Genomic DNA, 19,107 nt, shown 5'->3' with positions numbered 1-19,107 from the left:
CTGTTTGCTCTTGCTAAAGTGACGCTGATCTTTTCCTGTGAAATCAAATGGTTGGAAGCTAATGGTTTGAGTGAGGCTTGGTTTGTATCAGAAAGATAAGTGAAAGCAGGTGTCCCTCTGGCAATAACAAGTGAAGGACATTTTAACACAGAAAAAGATTCAGCAGTGGTAACATGCAAGACTTTTGGATTTAAAATTGAAATTATGTTTGTGAAAATATGTTAGAGTTCTTTCTGTTGGTTTGCAAGATTCTGAACTCTGTGTGTGTTGAAAGAGAAAAAATGGGCGGCTTTGGTTTGGGTCAGATGCTGTCCACCCCCAAGATAAGTCTGAGTTTCTAAGTCAACACCTGCCAACAGCTACCCGTGGCACTGTTATTTGAATAGCAGTAAACAACAATCAGCAACAGCAGGGCATGCTTATTCTTGCAGTGTTGTTTGTCCCTTGCTGTTTTCTTGGTAGTTTTCTTCATTAATCCCAAATACTATAACAGTGTGTGTGTCACTCATGGTCTTCTAAAACAAAACACTATTATTAATAATAGATTCAATAAACAGACATTTCATGTATGAGAATAACTGGCAACGTTTTTTTTGGCCTAGCTCAGCAGCTTTTGAATTAATCATTAATGGCTAACATCCATATGACTTGCAGTTCTTTGATAACCTGCATTTCATCCTGTCATGCTTGTAAAATATGAAGTAATAGAAAAAGAAAGAATCTGAGCGAGAGCTCTGCACACTGCAAAATTAGCATGTTGTTATTTGCCTAAAATAATGAATGAGAGAGAAAAATGAAGACAGGTGACGCCAGTTCAGTTACTTTTTACAAGTATGATTTCCTGGATTCAAATCAAATGCATCTGACTTCTACTGAAATCAGATAAGCTTGTTTTGAAGTGTTGTGTTTGAGGATGAATTTGTAAAACAAAAAAATCAAAATATAATCATGAGACTTTAAATGTACCATATTTTCTGCACTATAAGGTGCCCTTAAAATCCTTTAATTTTCAAGCTAGCAGGAAGTTCGCTCGCTAGTTTCCACCTAAACGTGAGATACCATGTTCTGACTGAGAGATTTCTGAGAAAATTAAAACGTACAGCTCTGCTATCACTTCCAACATAAATGAAGACAGAAAACTAAACAGCAGTGACTTTTGTAGGGTTACTGAAGTTGGGCTAGCTGGTATGTAATGATGCACTACGTGATCGGTAGCAACACAGGTATGTAAGCATAACATAAATACAGTGAAGCTGGAGGATGAACACTAACTTTTTTCCACTCAATAAAAGTTAATGTGAGGGTTCCCGATAGTTAGGGACAAATGCAATCACATGGCAGGATACTGTAAATGGATCAAACTTCAGTCCGGAGAACAACTGAGATAATCCATCCACAATGCGAGGTTAGTCATTAGTATACTGCAACAACATGGGGATAGAGCAGCTGCGAGAGAATTCAACATTAATGGATTAATGGTACGGAAGTGGAGGAAGCAAGACGATTGAGTTGAGTAAAGTTTGACTTATCTGACTATTTTTTTTTTTTGCTTAATGCGCCTTATAATCCGGTGCTCCTTATGTATGAAAACAGACCCGTTCATTGACAGTGTGCCTTATAATCCAGTGCACATTATGGTCCGAAAAATACAGTAAGCCTTATTGCACAGTACAATATTAAATAAGGCTGTTAAGAATTGATGGGTCTTTATGGGAGATCTGCAAAATGTTAAAGGTTAAAAAAGAGACAGAATAGAGATAGAGCTTAATCTCGCTTGGCTTAGAGTAGAGAGACCTGGCACATGGATAAGAAATGATCTCATCTAGTGGGAGATTCAGTAATATCGGAATTAATAATGGGGAATTTTAGTGGCAATGCAGTATAAGTGAGGTTAAAGGAGGGCGTACAACCAAAATTTTATTGGAAAACCTGGACTCATTTATATGCACCACAGTTTGTTTGTTTTTTTGTTTTTGTTTTTAATTTTCATATATTTAAATTTGAGGGAAGGCCCAACGAACAACAAAAAGACAAAGATGATCACTTGAACTGCTTCATAAGAGTTATTGGAAGAGCATATTAAGAGGCTGAAGAAATATCTCTCTCAGTCTAGACCTTACAATACAGAAAATGAATTTGAACACACTGTCATGCATAAAGAACATCCATAAAAAGCTTAAAAAGTGAGAGAAATAGTTTGAGTGTTATATCTAGAAGGATATAATATGTAATGTCAGACATGAGTGTTAAAAGATTGTATAGATTCTGCAGAACCTTTGATAAAATCCTAATTACATGTTGTCTAAGACAAGCTAACCTGTATTCTGGTACCAGTACTCTTCTGCATGCTCATGTTCTAGACTCTGCTCATGTTTTGATTTGCTTAGATTTATCGGTGGCATTTGGATGATGACCCCTCCTGTCAGTTGCATGCAGAGATAGTCCTCCTTGAATCAATCTGCGCTCATGATATTGCAGTGTTGTAAGATTATGCTTGTGTTTGCCAATGCTGTACTCCCTGTGCACTGGTCCCCCTCAACAGCCAACTGTTTTTCCAGATCTCACCGTTTTTATGATCATTATCCCGTGTGTTCCTGCTCCATCATTCCATCTATCCCACCTTCCTTCCTTCCTTCCTCTTTATCTAGTTCGGGGTCATGTGGTGCTGGAGTGTATCCCAGCTGCCATAGAGCAAGAAACAGGGTACATCCTGGACAGGCCACCAGTTTGTAGCAGGGCTAACACAGACAAACAGACAACCATTTCCACTCAGATTCAAATCTGGGGAAAACTTAAAATCACCAATTAACCTCACCCCAGTGAAAAAGAATTTTGGATGTTGTTCCTGGGATCTGCTGGAGCCACTCACCTAGCTGTGGGGTGACTGCACCGAGTGCTCCGATTACCATCTTCTCGAGCTCTTCTTTCAGCCTTAGTACTTCTCCAGCTTCTCGTGTTCCTTCTTCCTAATGTTGCTAACACTCAGTATAACTACATCTATAATTACGGCCATCTTCCTCTGCTTGTGCACCACTACTGTGTCCGGTAGGCTAGCCATCACCAGTTTGTCTGTCTGTACCACCCTAGGGGCGTGTCACATTTTGACCTCAGGACTTCAAGGCCATACTTGGCACAGATGTTTGTGTGTGTATATAGCGAGTTAACATGGATCGCCCCATGCGAGGGCTGCACGGTGCTAAGGCGTTAACGAGCAAAACCGAGCTAACGTGTGACGCCACAAATCCACAAATGAATCCTGACAAGGCACACCTGTCAAGTGAAAATCATTTTAGGTCATGAAGGCCAAGGGTTTTTAGCGCTGTCAACAGAGCAAAGGGTGGCTACTTTCAGTAATCTAAAATATAAAAGTTATTTAGCAATTTTTTTTGCTACATAACTCCAAATATATTTGATGTGATATATTTGATGTCTTCAGAATGTATCTACAATGTAGAAAGTAGTGAAAATAAATAAAAACCATTTAATGAGAAGATGTGTCCAAACTTTTTACTGGTAGTGCAAATCCAAATATACTTTATATTCATTTAACATATTATGATTAGGCAAATTTACAATTAGCTGAGGCTATTGGGTGTGTGTAGTAGAGCTGTTGATAACCTGGAGGAGGTTCAGTCTAATCTCTCTGCCATAGTTCATTTACTCTTTTAATTAACACTTAATCTCTAAACGTCAAAGACCTCATAACCAAATTCTGAATTTGATTGGCTGCTTTGAAGGGTTATGTATTTTTTTAAGACACTGACTTTCTTCTTCCCTCTCATATGCCTGCAGAGAAGAGCATGAAGCTCCCTTGTTGCAGTGCATTTTCTAACTCGTGTCAAACATGTGACTAGAACCTGGTGCCATTTTTCTTTGGTCTTTAACAATGTGTTAATACAAATGACAACCTGAATGCATCATAATGAATGTGAGTAATGAGATGAAACTTTGGTAAGACTGAGGAAAGTAAAGGAGATTCAATGCGCCTATTGATCACTATGAGGGGCAACAACTCTATAATACTCAACACTGTTTTATCAATCCAAGCTTCTCAAAAGTGGAGAAACATGCTTTCTAAGGTTGGAATAACATTTTGTTAATACTGCTTCACATAATCTGTATTTAGCTTTTAAGCCATTTACAGCTTGTTGTAATGCCCCTGATGTTTTAGTTTTGCTTTGGTGCTGCTCATCTCTTTTTTTAAGTCTTTCTGTTAGCATGACATTGGATTGATAGGGGTTGCACTGAGTACATATTTCATTATAATCCATCATGTGAGAAACTGAGTGCAGGACATGCAGGATGCAGCACCCATGGCATCTTTGACTAAAAGCTGAAATTTTGTCCAAACCAGTCAGGGTATTTGGATTCACTTCTCTATCCACAGGTCTTTTATGCTTTCATTATATTCTCCTGACACATTTTTTCAGACTTAACAGCTGAACCTCTTATGTGAGGAATGACAGGGAGTTCAGGTTTCAGTGACATCTAAAATGTCAGCATGTGTTGCTGGGATTCGTGTCAAAAGTGGTGTTTAATATGCTCATTAATCTTTGATTGCTTGGAGGCTCTTAGATATGAGCAGAAATGTCAGATCAGCCAGGTTACATGACTAACATTATTCACTCCAGGCTGTCTTTTGTGAGGACATTTAAATCAACAGTTTGCAAAATGGGAAATTATTATCCAACCAAACTCATATTTTTAGGCATAAAATGTGACCCAACATTAAAACATTGTCCTGCTGCACCACATACGTTCACCAACCCAATTTATGTACTGTACCTACAAGATGCCTGTATGCATGGTAGAGCATGTGACCTTTTCAAAACAGTAAGTACATGTTATTAATGATTAAGTTACCAAATGTTTTACCTGCCAAGGAAATCCCAATAGTTTATTTGCCTAGAGGTAAATCAATTTTTAAGCCTTAAATGAACATCTTTTGTTTTTTTGTTGGCATTTTTTATGTTGTCCATTTCCTGTGTTTGTCTTGCTGAATTTTTAATTGTTCGAAATGAAATAAAGAAAGACAAAAAAAAAAAAAGAATGAAAGATTAATTGCAAGGAAACAGGAAGGTAAGCATGAGGAAATGGGATGATTCAAAAGTAGGGACCATCTGAGTAAATTTAGCCATCGCATTTGTTGGGTAGGTATTTGGTTTTTACCCCTCAGCGGGGTATTGTCGTCACCCCCATTTTGACCTAAAGGTCAAGTTTTATGAAAGTCTTGTGAAGCAAATAACTCAAGAAGGAAGTCACCTAGGATCTTCCTAGGTTCATCAACAAAAAATTTCAAATGAGTTTTAATCTGAGTGACCTGAAGAGTCAAGAGTCAAAGGTCAGAGGTCAAGGTGTCTGAAAAGCTAGTGAATACAATAACTTGAGTTCAAGGCAACAGACGATGTTCAAACTGATACCATGGGTGTGTCTACTACAAGTCCAACAAGTAGCACTGACGGTTGCCGGTATTTTTAATATTAACATCAGGAAAGTCTTTCGTAAATGTGGTCACACGTCACACTTAATTTAAGACCTTCTGAAAATTTTTTTTAAGAGAAAAGCAAATTTGTGTATAGTTTTATTCTATGGGCTCGATCACCTACTGCAGACACAAGCATTTTTATTCATGTTGTTGTATTTTATATTCCAGTTTATACACTAATTTACTCTGTGGAGGAAACAATACCAAGATTAATCATGCTGTTTACGCAGCAGTCAGTTGCACTGCTGATAGCAAGGAATAAGAGCTGGTGGAAGCTTTGTTGTTGTGAGTCTGAACTGCTTGGATAAATATGTTTGATATTAATTTAGTTTGCAGATGTAGTGAGTGTATTCCCATAGTTAAATCCCAAATGAGGAGGTGTGATGTGAAGACCTGTGTGAGAGAATACTGCAGGGGTATGTAGAATTTTCTTATTGCAGTTTAAAACTTGACGAGAGGTTGTACATAGGTGAGTTTAAAGCTTCGGGCTGAAAGCTACCTAATATTATTGCTACTGTATAACTGTCATCCCTAGCATTAGACAACTTAACGCCTCATGAGGCAAAGTGTGAGAGAAATGACTGACAGCTTGGAGGCTGCCGAAACAGACAGATGATGAAACTCAGGTTGTTGACTGACAGCTTTTAAAACTCAGGAAGATGTTGAATCAATCCACTGAGCCACTACATTTCACAGTCCACTACACATGGATCATACCAATTAATCATATACAGTCACATTCAACAGAAGAAACATGGTCGTCTTTCAGCTGATATTGAAAAAATATTCTACTCATTACAGTGTCTTACACAGTTAATCTATTATTGCCAAACAATAACATTTCTCAGGTTAGCAGTGTCACATTATGTTAGCAAACAGCTTTGACCGCCATTGACATTGGGCTAATATTACACAAAGAGAATTCTGCAACACATTAGATAAACTGTGATTAATAGTGATTTGGCATCACTAACAAATAGTTCAGCAAAGTGTTTTGGTTGAGAGAAAAAACCATACCATAATCGTCCGTGTTTAAACCCCATTAATTTGTTTTTGAAATATTTATGTGTGGGAGGCAAATTGGCAAATGGACCCTATCACCCACTGAAGTCCACAGTAATTATCTTCTCAATCTAAGCAGGTCTAATTAATGCCTCCTTTGTTGATCCATCAGATGTTCAACATTTTAAACATACCAATTTACTGTGCAGTAAGGTGCTCAGTTATTGGATATAAATCAATGTTCACCTTGTCTAATGACAGAGAAATATTTCATAGAATGATTTATAGCATTAAAAAGGTTACACAGCTTTGTACGATTAATGAAGTTCTTCTCTTTGGGCTCTTTGGGTATCACTAATCAAGCAGCACTCCCCCACAAAAAAACAAAAAACCTTTAGTGCCAACAGAAAAATCCAATTTCCCCAAATCCTTAAATGACTCTATATTGATTGTAAAAAGTTTAGGCATAAAAACAATACATGAAATGTTATTTTTGCAAATTATATCGAAACCACAAAACGGATTTGCAATATGACTTGTACAGAATTTTCTCAGTCTAGACATTTGAATCTTATTTCACATGTGAGATATAAACAATGACAATCTCAAATCCAAAAATACACAGTTGCCAAGAAGAATACCAATAGTGAATGGAGAGCCAAAAGGTCATAGCATCATGTAACATTAAAAACAAAAGAGAAAGAAAAAACACTAATTATTAATGCAAATTTGGGAGATCAGGCATGAGTATTTCCTAGAAAAGCCACATCACTATATTTTTATAGCCTTGTTTATATATTTTTTCTTTACGTTTTAGGGAATATATAAGTTGAAAAGGACACATTTCAATCACAATTCACCATAATCATAAGTTAGGCACACTACTTGTAGCTTTTTTCTGATGTTTGATTTGTTGTCACACAGAGAAGAATCCAAGTGAACTCAAAGCCAACCAGCAAACCAGAGTCCAGTTTTCATGGACTATACACTGCAGACACCGTGTGTCTATTTCGGACAAATTTCAGACAGATCCAGTAAGTAAAAGTCTACACCCTCTTTGACCACTAATCAGTTAGTACAGGTGCTACTCACACTGTATACAAGTGAATATCACCCAGACAACTGGATGGTTAAAAAAAAAAAGAAGAAGAAGAGACCCCGTCATTTCTGCTGTGTTGTACATAATAATAATAAAACACTCTGAGACTGAGAGTTTTGCATGTGGGTGTAATTCAAATCAGCTACTTTTGAATGGTACATAAACTGTAGAGATGTTTGGCTATAGTTATCATGTCCTCCATATCCTTCCATTATTAATCAGGTAATTATCTATAATCATCTTCTTGTTCAAATTTGCGTGGTAAAAATGATTCCATTGGCTCCAAGGAACAGAGGTTGTATTTTATGAATTAGACGTAGAGTAAACGAGATATACCTTGCATTTAATTAGGAACTTTTGTACCTTGTCATTTGGAGATCTTGATCAGAAATCACATGGTAAACTCTCGATGCAGCTTAAATCCAGATTTTATAATTTTTTGAAATCATATCATGTAGCTGTTTGTACAGCTGGTAGTACACTTCAAACAAATTCCAACATGAAATGTTTACACAGATGAGCAGCAAAGATTGGACATGAAACTAATCTCTACGTTTGGCTTTAATCTTTGCAATATAGGACATCCTGCTGAATTTAGAGCTATTTCCTCAAAGACATGTTCACAATCTCGACAAACTGAAGCAAAGCCAACATAACTCAGGAGCCACTTGGACATAACAACTAGATATTGGTCTTCCTGGCAACCTAAAGCACTTTAGATGACAGGCCACATCTACTCATTAAACTACTTTAGTCTACGGAATCACCATTAAGGATGAAACAAGCACAGGGAGAATGATAATGACAAAAGACCAAGCTGTACTTTTGTTAGTTTTAGTAAAATGGTCTCTTTTGTTAATCTTCCAATCAATTCATCTTTCACAAACACACAACAGACTCTTCAGTCTAAGGAATTCATTAATATACAAATCCACACACATGACACAGTTATTATTCACAACTGGATGAACCTGTTTAAATGAAGGATTAAGAGAAACTGAATACCTGGATGTTTTATTGAATAAATACTTAAGGCAAGCAAAGCTTTAGTCCTATAATCCCATGATACACTCACCTCTTTTTATTGACTTCAGTGACTAAGAAAAAAATCATTTAGTGATTTATATGGTTGGTGTAACAAAAAAAGGGTGACACTGTCAAAAACGATGCTGTTTTCCTGACCAAGATGGGGTTTGGCATTTCATGACACTCCATGACAATCTTTACAGAATGAAGGAAAAACTGTGTTAAAATTGCAGATTCAGATATTAGAACTAAACGTGTATGGGTGTATGTTAAATGCATGGAAGATGGGAAATTAATGAATGTACTGGCCAGAGACTTTCATTCAAATGCATAAGAATAGAATAGAATAGAATAGAATAGAATAATCCTTTAATTGTCCAACAAGGGGAAATTTGGTTGTAACAGCAGCAAGGAAAAAAAGCTATAAGCTATATGGTACAACAATAATGTTGCTTATTCAGCTAATCATAATCATCTTATCTTAATGACCTTGTAGTACCATATCACCCTATTAGAGCACTTCGCTCTTGCACTGCAGGCCTACTTGTTGTTCCTAGAGTATTTAAAAGTACACTGTTAGCCTTTGCAGTAATTTCCATAGCTTAGTACTGCAAAATCAACAGTAAAAAACTCTAAAGGATGTTTGCAGTTTAGTACTGTAATTTGCAAGTAATTGTGGGAAAATTCCATGAGATTACATTATTTTTACGGTAACTCACTGTACTCATGGAAACAGCTGTAAAATACAGCAAATGTAACAATTGGTGATGTTACTGAGATTATACTATTACACCATCTGGATTTCTGTTGTTTTCCACTGTAGATCTAAGAGTAATTACCTAAATCCTCATTCAGAGTGTATTACCATAAAATGCAATTCATTGTGAGAGTAGTATCACATGTAAACTACAATATACAGCATCATTTTAACTTGAGTAAGTTGCAGCTACACTATTTGAAGTATTTGAAGTATTTGAAGTATAACTGAAGTATACTAAGAAGTACAACGAAATACCCAGCAAGCATTGCAGTGCTTTAACTGTAAAATTAAAACAACTATGAAACAAATAATTGATGTTTCAAACAAGAATTTGTCACAAATTCTTGTGTAATGTCTTTTACCTTTTGAACAGAGTAAGTGGGATGAAAAAAATTTTTTAAACCGTGAGTGAAAAGGGTCAATAGTTAATAAACCTCAACTCTCAAATCATTTTCTCACCTGTTTGCAATATAATTCTGGTACGTGAACTATGAGTGTAGTTCTCTGCAAAGGAAGCCTTCTGATAGTTGGAACTATTATCTGACTGTCTGGGGAATGGAGTGATTTGTTACATGTGAAAAATATGTTTCAACTGGATTGTAATTACTATGTTTCAACCAGAAGTAAGCCAAATATAAACTAAAAAGTAAATCAATAGTATACTTGTAAGTTTAGTATTGTGTTAGAGTAGAGTATATTTCAAGTATACTCTTATAGACTGGAAAGGACATTATGCTAGTACAGTTATAGTGAACAAAAAGTACATATAAAAGTTAATTTCAAGTATACTTCTATATACTAAAATAGGGGCCAATGTAGTCCCCAAGAAGCATTAGTAGTATACTTACTAGGTAACGTACTTAGACTGATTTCCTTTCTATATGTTACATTTAGAGTAATGTTTAAAAGTTACTTCATTTAGCAGGGTGTAGCTTTTTTCTCTTCTTATTCTTTTTTTTAATACTGGAACTTCATTGTTTCTGTATAAGGTGGTAATTTTAAGACACCTCTGCCTAACTACAGTGAACTAACCAGAAGTCTCGGAATATGCTCTGGTGGTCATTTTACACAAGTTCAGGTGTCACATCCATGAAACCTACACCACTAACCAGCATCAGTCCTACAACTTCACTCTCAAATATAATAAATTCTGGGACAAGCAGAAACTGTATTTTTAGCGGTGCATTTTGTGGCAGGCCAGACTGCTATAAAGTGCACTCTCCTTGTAGCACCACTTCATCTTGGTTCAGAAGAGATGTCCTGGATATACGTGATAATGTAACACGGGTGTTTTTGTTTGTTCATGTTTAGCGCGTTGGGTTGTGTTTTTAAAGCGAATGTTACGTTTTTAAAGCGTGTTATGCGACAGGTGTGTGTAGCACTTGTTACACATCTCAATGGGAGAGCCACACCTTTACCTGACGTACAACGTGACGTATGGCGCACACTTTCAAAACAACAATGGCGAATAGAAGATATTGATCGAGGCGGCTAATGCTCCTTTCGCTGGTTGCCAACCACCATTAAATAACAACAAGAAGAAAATATTGATCTGCTTTTCTTAGTTTTGCACGTTTAAGACGCGATTCAGACTCAAACAAAGCTGCAAAGCAGGAGAACAACATGACCATCAACTGTTCTGTGCCACAGTCCCAGTTTGCTGCAGCACAGAGTGATGATGAGATGGTGGAAGAACAACAGAGACAATTTACGGACCGTTAAGATGTGCAACTTAGAAGTAGTCAGAGGTAACTGGATGGAGTTCAGTCAGGTTAAATGCACGGTTGATTGGATTATATCTGAAGATCGTATACTATTCGTGACAACTCTGCTAGACTCCAAATTTCTCATCCAATAAATGCGGGAGTATCTCAAAGTAAATGAAACATCTAAACTTAACACTTTTTCCCTAAAACGGACTGACATGGGAAACATTAAAGTTGGATTGACACCAGCTAATCAGTCTGAAGGTAAGTGTTTTTTCACTTATTCGAGAGAAGTCAGAAATGCGTTCTTATTGCTGTTTGGTTTGATTTTTCAGCTACCGTGCCAGGTTATTTTCATTCAAATGCTAAGACAAAATGTCAACAGCTATGAATGTGGAGACTCAAAAGACTAGTTAGGTAATAGTTGCCGATGAATTTATGAGACTTGATAGAAACATGGATGTTTGCAACAGGTGAATCGGCGAACTAACGAGGTTGCGCCCATTTACCATGCTTAAAGCTGGTAAATGGTCAGTGTTTTCAGGTGTGCTTGTACTACCTGTACGGTGCGGGGTGCTGACTAAGTCAGGCTAAACTCATTCAAGCATCGAGCGCAAATATTTTTTTCATTTTCGTGCACTGCTCACGTGTCTTTACTGTGCTTTTTGTCGGCACACATTTTCTGTTTATTGAAGCCTTTTGCGAATAATGTTGATCGTGTCAAAACTGGGAATTGGTCCCCACTGACAATACTCTTATTTTTCCAATTTTTTTTTTTTTTTTTTTTGCATTGCATTGCATATGTCATTTTGGATAGGTAATTTGTCATTGAAGTTTTTGCAACTATGTTTATTTGTAAATTTTGTGGCTTCCGTGCACGAAAATTTATAGTGTTCAGTTTGCATGTTAAAAGCCACAAACATGTAGCTAACTATACGTTTTCCTGTGGAACTGAGAACTGTCCTGCCACGTTCAGAACATTTCCTGCCTTTCGTTCACATATGCATAGGAATCACAGAACCAGAAGGGAGACCACTGAGGAGGAGTTCTGTAAGTTCACTGGTGACCTCAGCTGTCAAGTTCCTGGATGTGGGTATGCTGCACAAAACTTCACAACTCTCTGTGCCCATCTCAGATTTCACATCAAAGACGGGAAAAAAGTACTATGTCCATTTGAAGGTTGCTCTAAATACTTCAGTGTCCGAACATCATTTTCCAGCCATATTTCTCGAAAACATAAGCAGACAGTTCAGCAGTCAAGGCAACAAGAAATTGGTGAAATTGCCATAATACAAGGACAGGACACAGTTAATCTATTAGAAGACAGGGATTCACAGCACAATACTACTGATGAAGATTTATCTCTAGATCGATTGGCTTTATTTTATTTAAAAATGCAGGCTAAAATGCTCTTGCCAACCAGCACTATACAGTGCATCATAGAGGAATTTCAGGATCTTCACAGCTGTGCAGTGCACGATGTTCTGGCAAAACTGTCTGACAAACTGTCTGCATTTAATATTCCACAGGCAGAAGTGGATAACATCATTCAGGAACTTTCACAGAATGATCTCTTAACACTGTACAATAAAGGTGTGTTGAGATCTGACAAAACAAGGAAGACATTTTTCAAAGAAAATTTCAGTTATGTGGAACCCACTCAAATTTTTTTAGGATCTGACAGTACAGGCAAACAGCGTTATTTTCAGTATGTACCAATTAAAGAAACACTGAAGTCCCTCTTGAGACAACCCACAATACGGGAACAGTACAAACAGTCAAAACTACGCCGATCACCAGACATGGTTTTAGAGGATGTGTCAGATGGTCAAAATGTCAAGGATAATGCACTTTTACAGCACTATCCATCATCTCTGTCACTCATTCTCTACCAAGATGCATTTGAAGTGGTTAATCCATTAGGGTCTGGCAAAAAGAAACATAAAATCCTGGCAGTGTACATGACTCTAGGTGAGATCTTGCCATACAACCGGTCCTCTGTTGATGCAATGCAACTTGTTCTGCTTTGTAGGAACACTGACTTCAAAACTTTTGGCCATGACAAAGTTTTTTCCCGTCTTATTGCAGACCTTAAAGATATGGAAGAGACAGGGGTTCTGGTAGAGGATGGAACCATAATGAAGGCAGCTTTGATAGCCATCTTAGGAGACAATCTGGGTTCCCACTGCATAGGTGGTTTCACTGAGAATTTCAGCTGCAGCAAACATTTTTGCAGATACTGCTTAATCAACAGGGAAAGCTTTATCAATGATCCACTATCACTTGGACAAAAGAGAACAGATGATAACTATAAAGACAGTGTTGAGGTCCTCTCTACAAGTGACCACTCGGTTGTGAATGGCATTAAATTTGACTCTGTGTTTAATTCACTGAAGTACTTCCATGTGTGCTCTGGGTTACCTCCATGTTTGGGCCATGATTTATTTGAAGGAGTGGTTTCCAGTGACTTGTCGCTATATATTGAGACCCTTGTGCAAGTGGAAGGGCATTTCACATACAACCAGTTAAACAGAGCAATTGTACAGTTCAAACACGTGGGAAGTGATGCTTTAAGTAAGCCATGTGAGGTGAAACCAGGGCAGAGGCTGGGGGGTTCAGCAGCACAGAACTGGTGTCTTCTACGACTTCTGCCTCTGTACATTGGTGAAAAGATAAAACATCCTGTGGATGGTGAGGTTTGGCAGTTATGCCTTAAACTTAGAGACATTGTTGATCTTGTATGTGCCCCAAGATAAGTCACAATGACATTGCCTACCTAAAGATACTGATAGAGGACTATATACATCTGAGACACAGTAGGTTTCCTGACAAAGCTTTAAAAGCTAAACATCACTATTTGTTACATTATGCAGAGCTTATCCTTCACTTTGGACCACTCATTCGTTTGTGGACCCTTAGGTTTGAGAGCAAGCACTCGTATTTCAAAGCATGTACAAGAACAGTGCACAACTTTGTCAACTTATGCAAGACTCTGACAGAACGGCATCAGTTACTGCAGTCCTACCTCTCAGTGGGCCAACTGTTTCCACCTACAGTTCAAATCATTGGAGAAGCAAGTGATTATAATCATCATCTTTACAACGCTGTCATTCAAGAAGCTGTGGCAAAAGCCGGCTGCACTAATCAGACCACTTTGGATGTGTCAGCAGTTGTCTACAAAGGTACCAAGTATGTGAAAGGCTATGTTTCCATTGTAGATGACACTGATGATGGCTTGGTGTTTGGGAAGATAGCTGTTATACTTGTTAACGATTCTGGATTGTACTTTGTGCTCGAGTTGCATCACTCAGTACTTCTCATTGACCTTGGACTTCACTGCTTGCGTTGCCCTACAGAAAGAAGTGTTTGTGTAAATGCTGACAGTCTGATGGATTATTACCCACTACCACTTTATAACATGGCAGGCCTTTTTGTTGTCTCCCTACACCATTCAGTTTCCTCTTAATTCTTTTTCAGGGATGGAGATTGAAGAGGAACTCACAAGCCTCCTGCCGGCAATAGACAGAGAGAAAATAATCTGCATTGTAGAACATCTGATGGACGTTATCGGCGTACAACAAAAAAGTGACCTTTTGTTTGTGGAGGCGGAAGATCTCAAACCCTTTCTCACACCAATTCAAATACGTAAACTACTTCTTGCATTTAAAGGTTTGTGTAGGTTCTGTACAAATCATAGACTTGAGTCTATGATTTGAAGGTCACTCATAGACTCATATGTCACTGATTAGCTTGATTAGCTTTTTTTTTCTCTTCACCATACTACACATGTACTTTTACAGTATAATATTGAAGAGCGTTTTGGGGCTCACATTGTCTGGTAGATACTTAACACGGAAAACATAAACAAAAGTAGACACTAAATCTAACACCATTAACCTTTCATTGGTAGTGGTACAACTAAGGGTTTGAAATTGTGACATACTGTCAAATATATTGACTCAAGGTCTTTTCAATGCAAGACCTTGAGTTTGTACTTCTTTTGCAGTCCTGGGATTGCTTCTTTTCATCTTCAGACAAGGTCCCCAAAACTGCCTTTCTGTTACTACTCAATCCTAAATGAAGGGTTCATCTTTTAGTGAGGACATATTTGTTGACATAGTAGCTTTTTAAGGTAGCTTTTCCAATGATCTTTATTTATTTATTTATTTTTTTAGATGGCAACAGACCAGAGAACCTGAATGACACCATTACTCTGGAGCCATGCCCTGCTGCATCAGCTGAAACATCAAGCCATCCACCTCACCCCTCCTCCTCCACGTCCACCACTATGTACAACCATTACTCCAGCTCTTGGGTCTCACACTTACAGATTCCTTGGGAAAGATTTCCACTCCGACTGTCGCATGCAATCACAAGAGGAGACAGAGCTCATCCAGAGGACAGGAGAAGTATGGTCAGAATTGTTGTGGAGGCCATGCAAGTTCACTGCAGGAACCCTAAACGTGCATCTTGTGAAGAAGTTGCTAAAATCATTGTAAACAGATACCCTCAGACATTTGCAGATTTTACTGACAAGGAGAAAAGACTGGGTTGTGGACATTATTCACTACTAAGAAGCATCAAATCTAGAGTTGAACATGTTAATCGAGATAATACAACACATAGACTTCGTCAAACAAAGAGAACCAGGAATGAGGAAGACTGCAGTCCCAACAGTAATGCAACCTCACCTAAAAAAGTTAGATGCCTTGTTGATAGCTATGGTTGTATAAATTGGCAGCCAGTTGACCTTCCTGAGGGGGAAACGCCAGCTTCTTTAGAGGAAAAGAAGCACATCTTGTTAACAATTTTTAATTCAGAAGGACCTGGAGCTGTGGAGAGACCTGATGTGGATGACTTCATGTGCCTCACATATATTTCTCAGCGGCAACTTATCAACAGTTGTCCCTCACTTTCAGTAGCTGAAATTCAGGAGCAGTGGCCATTCTTATTTACTCGGAAAGGTCTTTCGAACCACTTTCACAAACTCACAGGCATCGATATCAGTGAGCGCTTAGGTCAGGCCCTCATAACCAAAGGCAGAAGGATTATTAACTATTTCTCCAGCCAGAAGCTCAAATGGAACCTTGGTATAAGGACACTCATCCAGCAGATAGAAAGTGAGGGAGTTTTGACCAACAACAAGGTTGGCACAGCAGCCATACTTCTCATGATGAAGTATTACAAGGAAGATGAAGACTCCCTCTTTGTCTTAGCAGATGTGAGCTTTTTTCATACAGCTGTAGGTTTAATGCTGTTGTTTGCTGTCCTGTTTTTGGTTTTTTTTTTGTTACATAAAATGTCTTGGTCCTTTTTCTGGCAGGAAACATCTACCAGGATGTCCCTTGAAGCAGAGAGCAACCTGCCAATCACTCCAAGGCTGATTATGCTTGGTAAGCAGTCATATATGAAATAGAGCTGATTAGACCATATTAAAATTTCTGTTTGGCACAAGAGCTTTTCGTGGACACAGGTATCCAGTCTCTGTTTTGTTAGCTCAAATTTCTGTAATTTCCTTTATAAACCAAGGTTGTCGGACATGTGTCTCAGTGAACCCAGCAAAGTAACAATATCAAATTTCACATTACATATTACTGATCAACATGGTAGTCTAGCTACACCAACAGCAGAAATAAGGAAGTCAATACTGTAAAGTTTAACAGCAGGACAAACTATAAACTCCAAAATAACCATACAGTTGATTCATCTCCGGTAATTTAATTGGGCTGACTCTTTGTTAGGTGTGTTTAATGTGCAGAATAATTCCCAATTATGTACAATTATAATATTTTAAAACGGACTTATGTACATAAGGCCATTAATAATTAACTGTACGTAGCTATTTGCTTTATGACTATCTAGACAGTGTGAAGAAGTGAAGAATTGAAATTATTTTATGTTGCATAATGACAACATGTTGCCCCTATACATTTAAGGACAAAGTTTAATGACCACCACCTGCTGGATGGTGAGTGCAGAGGGACGTGTAATTGTTGAGCTGGACAAAGAGAACACCTTTGCTGATGCGATGTCAGTCTTCTTTGGTTCATTCTATGTATTGAACCTGGAATACCAGGAGTCAGCGTGTGCAACATTGGAACTAATTCAGAGGTATGTTTGAACAGTTAGCTAATAGTGATAGATGATGAATAAATTATCCCTAAGTAACTCATTATTTCAAATCACAACTCAATGTTATTGTATGTTACTATTTATTATGGCATGTTTTAAGGTTTTTTGTAAGGATAAACCCTGAAGAGGGAACAAAATGTACCTCCAAGGTTGGGACAAGCAGAAAGACTGGGACCACTGTGAAGCGAAAGGTTGTTCACATTAACCCTCATGTCACAACTTTCCTCCAGCGGCTTACTGAATTTGAGTGGAAAACTTCAAATTAGGTAACTGTTTTTGCCATTTTTAGTCAATTTCTTGTATGATTTTAAGTGACCAATGTGTTGTTACCTGTGTCTCCACAGATGATCCATGGCCCATGCTTTCTGGACATTTACACAAGACAAACAACAATGAAGACAAGCTCTCTTGCCATCTTGCAAGACGCTGTCTCTGTCCAATAGGTTTTTTTGAGTGCAACAGTTTTGATTTTTTTTTTTTCCTTCTTTTACCCGTTTGTTGAAAATTATTTCAGCTACTTACACTTTAATTGTCACATGTATTGGCTCACCCTACAAATCAATGAACTCAGTCCACAAAGCAAGATCAGGGTTCAGTGCAGGTCAGTCAAGTTCTTTCACACCACACATGCTCATCCATTTCCTTGTGGACCCTGTTTTGTGCATTGATTTGGTGGTGTGAGCCAGTATTTTGGATAAAGTGTGTATATAAAGGTGGGGCTTGATATTATATTCATTACAATTCAGTTTATTTGTATGGTGCCAACAAAATGACTGCCAAGGCACTTCACATTGTAGGTTTAAGACCCTACAAAATATAACTGAGGAACCTAACACTTGAGCATATGTTGTCTGCCATGATATGGATATGACATAATATCGTTTTTGTTTGTACAACCATCTGAGAAAATAATGGCTTACATGGTTTATTAAAAAGCTTCCTCAATGAAAATATGTTTTCAGTTCTTTTCAGTTTTTGATTGTGGGAATGTGTATTTCAGCAGGGAAAAATCAGAACAGAAATAAAAAGTGGTGTGAAGCACATGGATTATTGTTTGTGTGTGTCTGTGTGTGTGTGTGTGTGTCTATCTATCTCAATCACTCGATCGATAGTGGGTATATATATGTTTCTATATAACTATAAATAACTGAATGGTACTTTTTTTTTTTTTTTTTTTTTTTTTTTAACCCTCCAGTCTCTTACAGTATGTTACTGTTTCCTTAAATTACGGTAAATTACGACGTGTTAAATAGTAAATGACCGCCTGTTGGGACACGGTATCCTCTAGCAGAGATGAATATTTTTGGTACTGATGATGCGTGATAACGGTAAGTTACTGGTAAATATATTGCAGTTCATTACCTTGTAGCGGGCTTACAGTGACATACCGTGAATAAACGGTAGTATACCAATTTCTTAATCACAGTATAATGTTACTTTGTTGACGTAATTTACGACGTAACGACATAACGGTATCTCACTGGCGACAGTGACGCCAGTGAGATACCGTAAAAAAAAGCTACGGTGCGTTACCATAATTTGTCCAAGAGTATTATACCACAACAGCAAAAAACGGTATCATCCTGCAGAACGGTAAGCTACCGTAACACGGCGTCACGGTATAACGCTGGCAACAGTGACGCCAGTATGTTACCGTAAAGTGGAGATGAAAAGTCTAACAGTGTAGAATGGGAGGCAGAGCCTTCAGTTTTCAGGCCCCTCTTCTGTGGAACCAACTTCCAGTTTGGATTCGGGAGACAGACACTATCTCTACTTTCAAGATTAGGCTTAAAACTTTCCTTTTTGCTAAAGCATATAGTTAGGGCTGGACCAGGTGACCCTGAATCCTCCCTTAGTTATGCTGCAATAGACGTAGGCTGCCGGGGATTCCCATGAT

General features: G+C 37.9%; 2 protein-coding genes across 6 annotated transcripts in view; one reads left to right on the top strand and one right to left on the bottom strand.

Moving 5' to 3' along the window:
* Positions 1–19,107, bottom strand: part of LOC116328960 (limbic system associated membrane protein) — a 1,233,629-nt gene that overhangs the window by 632,960 nt on the left and 581,562 nt on the right. The gene's annotated exons all lie outside the window — the stretch shown is intronic.
* LOC120443637 lies at positions 10,855–18,492 on the top strand. Of its 5 annotated transcripts, none has more exons than XM_039622691.1 (9): positions 10,855–11,342; positions 12,088–12,171; positions 14,195–14,260; positions 14,556–14,747; positions 15,254–16,299; positions 16,402–16,471; positions 17,015–17,189; positions 17,311–17,476; positions 17,555–18,492. In XM_039622691.1, exons 1-8 carry the CDS (start codon positions 11,231–11,233, stop codon positions 17,474–17,476), a joined length of 1,911 nt encoding a protein of 636 aa, XP_039478625.1. In that variant the 5' UTR covers positions 10,855–11,230; the 3' UTR covers positions 17,555–18,492. The 5 variants fall into 5 exon arrangements, with proteins under 5 accessions (XP_039478625.1, XP_039478624.1, XP_039478627.1 ...); XM_039622690.1 differs by having other exon boundaries at positions 14,135–14,260; XM_039622692.1 differs by lacking the exon at positions 10,855–11,342 and adding an exon at positions 11,617–11,895 and having other exon boundaries at positions 14,135–14,260.

This window comes from Oreochromis aureus, linkage group 14 (assembly GCF_013358895.1).
Source record: "Oreochromis aureus strain Israel breed Guangdong linkage group 14, ZZ_aureus, whole genome shotgun sequence".
NCBI classification, from domain to species: Eukaryota; Metazoa; Chordata; class Actinopteri; order Cichliformes; family Cichlidae; genus Oreochromis; species Oreochromis aureus.
This window is presented reverse-complemented; position numbering and strand designations above follow the sequence as displayed.